General features: G+C 47.3%; 1 protein-coding gene across 1 annotated transcript in view; it reads right to left on the bottom strand.

Annotated features, from left to right (window-relative positions):
* The window catches only part of LOC140916269 (nardilysin-like), an 89,005-nt gene extending 80,429 nt beyond the window's left edge, over positions 1–8,576 (bottom strand). The window contains exon 1 of the mRNA XM_073357655.1: positions 8,278–8,576. Coding sequence (XP_073213756.1) covers positions 8,278–8,477 — 200 coding nt within the window. The 5' untranslated portion in view covers positions 8,478–8,576. The remainder of the gene's footprint in view (positions 1–8,277) is intronic.
* Between the last annotated feature and the right edge of the window lie 901 nt (positions 8,577–9,477).

A 9,477-nucleotide genomic window follows, 5' to 3' on the forward strand; every position in this document is an offset into this window, starting at 1 on the left:
AGGAGGGGGTTGGATAGGGGATGGGATCCTGGGAGGGCAGTTGGGGCAAGGGGTCCCAGGAGGAGGCGGTCAGGGGACAGGGAGCGTGGGGATTGGATTGGGGTCCCAGGGGGCTGGTTGGGGGGGTGCCCGGGAGGGGAAGGTAAGGGGACAAGGAGTGGGGGGGGGATTGGATGGGTTGAGGGTTCTGAGGGGGGCAGTCAGGGGGCGCGAAGTGGGAGGGGGCAGATAGCCTGGCCCCCGCCCCCTGTTTGGGGAGGCACAGTCTTCCCCACCTGGCCCTCCATACAATTTCAGAACCCCAGTGTGGCCCTCAGACCAAAACGTTTGCCCACCCCTGCTTTATAACCTTGTCACAAACATCAAAGTTGAAAAAAAAAAATCAGGGCAACTCTAATAGGCGTTTTTAAGCTTGCATAAGCCTGATTTTAATAAACAAGCCATAACTTCTGCATTTTTAAACTAGATAGTGATAACACGGGTCATTCTTCAATTCACACTTTGTGTGTGTGGATTTATAAAGCAAGGAAGAGTAGGGTATGTTAACCCTAGTTGTGTTGTGTTTACTCAGAGCTGGATTAAGGCAGTCTGGAGAACATTACACACCACCTATGGCTTCACCCACCCCCATTTGGAGTGGCAGATTCTCACTGAGATGCATATGGAAGTGTACACTTCTCAAAGCTATTGGTTCAGACTGTCTGCATATTTAGCCAGCTGTAATTGCATCAGTTACACCCAGGTCAGAGACCTTTCACAGGGGCTGCAGGGCCCCCCAGCTGAAACCCAGTGCCCGGAGCCCTTGCACTCCCCCCAAAGCATGCAGTGGCGCGGTGCGGAGCTGAAACCAGCAATGGCACGGGGCAGAAGCTGGGAGCCACTGTGCCCCACAGTCTGAAGCCACGAGTGGCGCGGGGTCAAGCTGGGAGCCCCGGCGCCCCTCCCCCCGCTGAAGCTGGAAGCAGTGAGGGAGCCCTAGCAACCTCCCCTCAGGGTGCCCCCCTGGGCTGAAGCCAGGAGCAGTGCAGGGCTGAAGCCCAGAGCCCTGGCGCTCCGCGTGAGAAGAAGCCCATAGGCAGAGATGGGGGGGCACAAGGATGTTGTCCCCCAAAACTGCAGTGCCATATCCAGAGTGGGGTAGCCCTAGGAGGATGCTTCAGGCCCCCCTTTCCCTCCTCATCTCCCCCAGTTCCCCTCTGGCCAGGTTGTAGGTGGGAAGCCAGAGCCAGGCAGTGCAGGGCAGAGCCAGCTGCTCCTCTGGCTAGTGGTGTCATGGAGCAGGCAGCTGTGGCTTTCCTCCATTTGCTGCTGGTGCCCAGGGTTGTGGCTGCTCCTCAGCTCCCAGCCCCTTTGACTGCTTATGCAGCTGGTAAGAGCTGCCTGGGCAGAGGGACCCAGCTCCGGGACAGCAGAGCCCTCGGGGAGCAGCCATCAAAGGAGCCTTCCCAGCACACAGCCTCTAGCTAGCCTCCTCCCTGCAACCTGAGCTACCCCCCTGCCCACACACAGCCCCTAGCTATCCCTCTACCTACACCAAGTGGTTTTCAAACTTTTTGAATTGAGTCCCCACTTTGAGTTACATTTTTTGGTTGCATCCCCCCTGGGTTGCCTGCTGAGGTGAGTCAGGGAGTGGAGTGGCACTCCCTCCCTGGACCGCGTTGTGCGGAGCTGGCCCAAGCCCTACCGGCCCTTGCCCTGCATCCCAAATAACAGTCAAACTACACCTATGCCCAATGCCCCCCTGACTGGCCCCAAGCCCCCCTACACCCCAGCTGGACCCTGGAGTTTTTACAGCATGTTGAGGGGGGCCTCAGAGAGAAAAAGGTTGAGAACCCTGTTCCAGAATATATACAACTGTAGACCCTATACAACTTGTTAAATTTATATTACTGTAGTGTGAACAGAGTCACTTGTCTTCACGTCCTACAACAAAAGCCTTGTACCCAAATGGATACTGCTTCTGCTAGTGACCATTATAGCATAACAGAGTTTAAGGCCAGAAGGGGCCATTATATCATCTAGCGTGACCTCCTGTACATCACAAGCCATTACATTTCACCCAGATACCAATATAGTAAGCTCAACGACTTTAGTTAGTCTAAAGCATTTCAGTCCTCAGGGCAGTAAACTTTGTGCCACAAGCAGAAAACAGGAAAGACAAAGGTGCCACCAGTTCCTAAGATTCATAAATTCATAGATTCCAAGGCCAGAAGGGACCATTGTGATAATCTAGTCTGACCTTCTGCATAACACAGGCCATCAAACTTCCCCAAAATACTTCTTAGAGCATACTTTTTAGAAAATATACAATCTTGATTTAAAAATTGTCAGTGAAGGAGACTTCACCAAGATGCTTGGTAAATTGTTCAAATGGTTAATTACACTCACTGTCAAAAATGTATTCCTTATTTCCAGTCTGAATTTGTCTAGCTTCCAGTCATTTGATCAAGTCATCCTTAACGTTCTCTTTGTTAACCTAAATTGATTGAGCTCTTTGAGTCTATCACTGTAAGCTATATTTTCTAATCCTTTAATCATTCTCATGACTCTTTTCGGAACCTTCTCCAATTTATCAATATCCTTTTTGAATTGTGGGCACCAGATATGGACACTGTGTTCAGCAGTAGTCATGCCAGCGCCAAATATAGGGATTAAAATAACCTCTCTACTCCTACTCAAGATTTCCCTTTTTATGCATCCCAGGATCACATTAGCTCTTTCGGTCACTGCATCATGTTGGGAGCTCATGTTTGCTGATTATCCATCATGACCACAAAATGTTTTTTACAGTCACTGCTTCCCAGGACAGAGTATCCCATCCTGTAAGTACACCATACGTTCTTTGTTCCTATATGTGTATATTTACATTTAGCCATATTAAAACACACATTGTTTGCTTGCGCCCAGTTTACCGATCAGTGACCTGTCCTATTCACTGTGCCACTCCCCCGGTTTCTGTGTCTGCAAACTTTATCAGTGATGATTTCATATTTTCTTTTAGGTCGCTGATAAAAAAAGATGAATAGCATAGAGGCAAGAACCAATCCTTGTGGGACCCCACCGGAAAACACTCACTTGATTTCAGTTAGCCAGTTTTAAATCCATTTAATGTGTGCCATGTTCATTTTATATCATTTTAGTTTTTTGTCGTGTGGTATTAAGTCAAAACACTTCAGAAGTCTCAGTATATTACTTCAACACTATTACCTTTATCAACCAACCTTGTAATCTCATCAGAAAAAGATATCAAGTTAGTTTGGCAGGATCTATTTTCCATATACCCATATTGATTTGCTTTAATTACATTAACCTCCTTTAATAATTTATTGAGTACCGTATCAGTCACTCCATTATCTTGCCCAGGATCAATGTCAGGCTGACAGGCTCATAATTACCAAATCATCCCAATTACCAATTTTTTTTTTTTTTTAAATATTGTAATGGCAGGGAATTTATTAGGTAAGATATACTCAGATGATCCCAGCAAAAACCAAACCATTTGCTTCTGAGGAGAGCAGGGAAAAAAGAAAGTCCCTGCCAATCTGACCTGTGGGAAAATTCCTTCCCAACTCCAAATAGGATAGTAAGTGTGTCCCTAAGCATGTGAGCAAGACACACAGCCAGGCATCTAGAAAGAGAATCTTCTGTGCCACCTCAGACCACTGGTTCACCCTGAATGGTGTTCCAGCTCTAGTTGTAGGCAATCTAGCCAGCTGTGCAACAGGGGAAATAATTCCTGCCTGATCACTGCAGGCAACCAGCTGAAGCCCTGAAGCATAAGATTTAATTATATAGAGCTGCAAGTGTTATAAGCATGGTGAGCACACAATTATATGAAGTGTAGCAACGTAGCTTCCGTATAATTTCAGAAGAGAATATTTTGACAGAAATCTTAAGCCTCTTTGGCTATTTCTATCCATGTTTTTATCCTTTCTAGATCTTTGTATTTCTTTACACACTTCTCCAAATAAGTAAAAGGGAATATAATAATACTGTTCTATTTACTCCCATCTTCAGGTCAACACTGACCATGTTTACTAAACACAGCAGGAAAAAGTTTCCATTTTTAAGGTCAGCGATTAACTCAGGAACTGGTGAAAGCAATTGGGTTTTAGCTAGCAAAACTAAGGTGGGAATCTCAAATAGTGCTAGATAATGCTGAATAGTGATGCTATTTGGTCAAGTGTTCTTTACTTTTTCCAAGTTGAGCTGAAGATGGAAAGGAAAAGATTATCCATACATAACTGAATGCTAGTCACTGAAAGCATGACACCCACATCTTTAAGAACACAAGACTGATCAGAAAGCTGCAAGCAGAGACATTTTTTCCCAGACAGTGGATTACCACTGGCGCTATTGAAATGCCAGTAGTGATTCTGGTGGATCCAGCTTATCCCTTGCTCCTAGGGCTCACAAAACCGTATACTGGCCACCTCAACCACACCAAGGAAAGACTCAATTACCAGGTCAGAAAGTGCAGAATGACAATTGAACATGCTGTTGGTTGAGTGAAGGGACACTGGTGGTGTTTAAATCACTAGACTGGATCTCAATGAGAAAAATATTCTAATGGTTATAGTTACCTCATGTGACCTAAATAATATTTGTGAGGCAAAGGGGGAAAAAGCTGTCACAAGGATGGAAAGAGGAGATTGGCTGTTCAAAGTCTGCTCTGACAACAGCCATTACAAGAGCTCAACATGGAGCTATGCAGTTGAATGAGGCTTTAAAAGAGCACTTTAACAGTCAGTGATAGCAGTGCTCTGTACTGGAATGTTCTGTGGACCTGAAGCTTTGAGTGCTGTTAGGAAATGTGTAGTGCTTTCTGCATATTTACACACATTATGTTTTACCAAAGCTATGAATTATCTGGTGCTTGCTGTACATTTATAAATATGACTGGGGGGGTGTTTTCCAGAACCTCTTGAGTTTTGCAGTGCTGTACATTTACACGTACTCTGTGCTTTGAGCATTGCTATGCATTCTGAAATGTGTTGTGAACTAATAAGAATAATTATTTAAAAAATAAGAAATTTGAGTGGCAAAAACAGTGCAGAAAAGCAATGTGCAAAAAACAGTAGGCACTGCAATACAAACTTTGAACTGAATTTTTAGAATTGGAAAGGCAATAAACATTTGTCCATTTCAGTATACAAATGTCATCCCTTGTGCTACACACATACTGACCTATGTTGTTGTATGTTAAGCAGTGGTTTTCCTTGCAGTCCACATAGGGATTAGGATGTGGCCCATGATGCCACATGATATGCTTTGGGGTCTCAGGACTGCTTCTACAGAGCTCTCTAAGGACTGCAAAGCGCGAGGAGTCTGAGATTTTGGGGCCTGTAGGGCAACCAGCATCTGCAGCATTTGAGTTTGCTGCCTGAAAAGCTCCTTTATGTCTTGGTGCATCTCCCTTTCCCCTTCCTCCTGGGAATCCTAGCCTTCCCCCATCTGCTTTTTCATTCTCCATAACATCTGTCACACTGGCTTTCCAGGACCTTTGTTCATGGTCTGAAGCAGCAATGGCTTGCAAGATCTTGCTGAGCTAATCCTCTTCTTTCTCCTCTTCAGGATCAGATGTTCTGCAGCTGTGCAAGGGGAACCCCTCAAAGCCACAATGAAAGCTGCTGATAAACAGGCAGATGTATCATTGGATTTATAGTCACAACAGAGAGGGAATAAGTTTCAAACTCACTTCCCTTATGCCCATAAAAAACTTAGTAAGACTTGCTTATTGACATTTCAGCTTTGAAGTATCTCTGCACAGCACCACTCTTCAGCCCCAGCCATGGTGAGTATGGGCCCACTGGGGGCGGAGGAGGAATTCTGGTTGCATGAAACAATCAAATTTCGGTCCCTATTCCATTCTATGCATATAGAGCAATGGCACTGAATATTGGCATTATTTTCCATAGGCAGTGGTGGTTTTAGCTGATATCTCACTCCTGAGTGTAGCAAAGCCACAGACTGCACAGCTGTTACTGGCATCATGAAGCCACCCAGGCCAACATGCCACTAGCCTCCTTAGTGCAATGCTGCCAGCTGAACTCATCATGGTGAGGTGTGGGAAAGTATCTTCTGCAGAAGAAGAAATAAGGCAGCCATCCCTAGAAGCCTTCAGGAGAGGATAGCAGAATATCACCATGAACGTTTCATTGAGATCTCTCAGAAGGATACAAGGGACTTCTTCTGTATATAAACTGCTCCACATGGCCCTCTCCATGTCCAATCCAGCGGAGGAACTAAAAGCAGATACCACCCCTCTCTCTCTATTTGTTGTACCTCCATCTCTTCATGTATGAGTAAAACTACTAAAAGTTTATACCAGTGTCTTGTTAACTTGAGGATGGGCCGGGAGACATCTTTATATTTAAGCACCATATGGAAAAATGCATGTACACGCTTACCCAAGGTCCCTTCCTCTTCATTGGGCTCATCCATATTTGGTTGCCAGGACTGACTAGACCATGGTGGAGTCTCAGACAGGTCTTGATTTGTATGGTTGGACACCCTTCCCACACCCCACATCTCCCTTCCTCCTCTTCCCTGTTCATGGCAGGGGTCCACATCTCAGACTCCTCCAAGGTATCCACAGTGGTTTGCACAGTGCTGGTGGGGCCTCTGTCAAATATGGCACAGTTTGTTGTAAAAGCTAATCAGCAGCTCACCACTAGATTGATTATTGGCCTCCCTTGTCTTGTAGCATGCCAGCTGCAGTTCCTTCGCTTTCCTGCAGCACTATTTCTGCTTCCTGTTGCATCTCTTTGCCTGCATCCCCCATGCAATCTCCTCATAGATGTCCACGTTTCTACAGCTGGTCTATAGCTGTGCTTCCACAGCCTCTTCTCCCTACAGTCCCAGGAGACCCAGTATCTCTTGTATACTCCAGGCAAGAGCATGTCTGGTGTGTTGAGCCTGGCTAGTTGCACATAGTCAGCTGGCTAGTTACACATAACAAGGGAGAGTTCCTAGACAGGTTCACCAAGGTAGACAATCAGGAAAAGCAACGAGGAGTCCTTGTGGCACAAGGACTCCTCACTGTTTTTACTGATACAGACTAACACAGCTACCACTCTGAAACCAATCAGGAAAAGGCATTTAAAAAATACCATCAGTTTCTGTGACCCCTGGGCAGTGGAATTTACAGTTATAAGAGCTGCGATTGTTGCAGCAAACAGGGCATTATGGGACAGCTGCTGGAGCACTGTTAGGGTCAATACATATCATGCACCATCTACATGCACACTCAATAGATCACCCATTTCTCTACACTGGTCAGGCACGTAGTTTAACTGCATTGCAATAATTAGGTTCTTATGTCTGCCAGAAACAAATCTGAGTATAGACACATGCACAAACAGGTTGACAAAAGGCAACGTATACCAACCTAAAGATGGAGCGTAGATCAGGCCTTGTTTGCCATAAGTTAGCTTTGGTTAGATAGTGTAAAGACACAACAATTTGGTGATTTTTTTTTTCTGTCAATGGACAAGTGCATTATTCTGCAGCTGCTAGCAGGGACTTCAAAAAATATTTTATGCCAATTATCCAGGCTCAAAATTTCAAGTTAGAAACAACTTGCCCAGTGTGAAAAATCAATAACCCTGGCTGACGGAGACAAGCATTTCTCTACAGGCTGTATAGGTACCATCCAGCAGAGTTAAAATTTCTTAACATTAACAGGTTTCAGAGTAGCAGCCGTGTTAGTAAGTGAGTGTAGCTCACAAAAGCTTATCCTCAAATAAATTGGTTAGTCTCTAAGGTGCCACAAGTCCTCCTTTTCTTTTAACATTAACAGTGTATTTGGTTGATGCTCCATGACCACGAGACAGAGCACTGAAAAGAGAGGCTGAGGGGGAGAAGGAGCAAGTAGGCAGGGGCAGGAGGGGGTTGAAAAGGTTAAATTCCTTATGAAGAATCCTGGCAGATAACACTGCTTTGCTTTCTCAACTCCCAATAAAAACAGTCATACTTAATCGAGGGCAGGACCTTCACTGCCACAGAGAACTAAAGCACCATCACTGTGACCCTGCTACGTTTTTAAATTATTCATGAGTTCACGTTTGCTGATATGGAAGCAACTGGAAAGGGGGGGGGGGAGCCGAGGAGAACAAGTGTGTTTTAGTTTCTTCTTCCAGGGTTACTATAAGGCAGGGGAACCGCCTATCCCTCTGCACCATCCCCGTGCTGCTTGGGGGTGGGAGGGGAGACGGTGCCTCCACCTTCTTCCCAACACGCCCCCCTCCCCTGCGGTGCCTGACCCCTCCCCCTCACCTGTACTGCTTGGGGTCACTGGGGGACTTGACAATGGCAGGGTCCCCCAGTCTGGGGTTAGCCCTGCGGCCCCTTCCTTGCTCCTCAGACTCCTCCTGGGGCAGTCGGGCTGTAGCACCTCGGCCGCCCGCGCCGCCTCGCTGCCCCACGGCCAGCTCCGGGCAGCTGCAGCTAGACAAGGGCTTGCCCTTGCCAGACATAGGGTCGGCTCAGGCGCCGTTACCAGCTCACAACGGCCGGCTACGGAAGGGCAGTCCCGCGGTCTCCTTTCCCGCCTCCCTAGCGCCAACCCCGCGCTCCCCGCCAGCCCTAGCGCAGCCGGGAACGGCCGTTCACCCCTACACTGACGGTTGGAACCTACCCAACCAATCAACATACAGCTATGTGGTGACGTACCTTATCGCCCTATGACGGTTAAATCAAGCCAGTTTTAACAGCGTGAGGGGGGGGGGGGGAGCAAACCATGGTGATCGTGGGGGGAGAAACGCACGCGCCTCACGAAAGCCCCCGGAGCTCAAATAGCAGCGAAGAAGGAGCTAGAATATAGACGAGGCTTAAGGTCTCAGCCTCCCCCGCCCATATTTCAGGGTTCGGACTGATTCACTGACACACACACCCCCACATCCCCCTCTGGACTCTTCCATATACGGTATTGGAAGAGGCGGGCTTTCCCCCAAATGTTCTCTCCCACTGGTTCAATAAGCTGTCGTTGACTGTTTGCGGAACGAGTGAGCATGCGTGGAAGATCCCAAGGTCCTGGATGCTGGGAGAGGTGGAGCGTTCCACGTGGGGAATCCAGGGAACCGGGCAGAGGTGTCAATTCAGTGAAACTTAACTGACCGGAGTGCAAGAGCTGGAGGCCTCCGGCAGCTCTGCGTGTGATGTGGGTACCACTTGCCCCCAGGTTCGGGGGCTCACTCCCTTAGTACAGAGGTGTTTACCCAACAGGGGGTTAGCAAGTGCTGGGCAGTGTAATCCTCACTAGCAGCGTTCCCTCTAAGCTGTGCGCACACAGATCCTAAGCCCTGCACACATGGCGATACGCCACGCACACAAAAATTTGCACAGAAGCACAACAATTTGCGCCAAAGAAATTTTTTGTGCACATGGCCTGTCAAAAATTAGAGGGAACATTGCTCACTAGGAGACAGGTTTCAGAGTAGCAGCCATGTTAGCCTGTATCCACAAAAAGAAAAGGAG

Source organism: Lepidochelys kempii, chromosome 8, assembly GCF_965140265.1.
Source record: "Lepidochelys kempii isolate rLepKem1 chromosome 8, rLepKem1.hap2, whole genome shotgun sequence".
Lineage (NCBI taxonomy): Eukaryota > Metazoa > Chordata > Testudines > Cheloniidae > Lepidochelys > Lepidochelys kempii.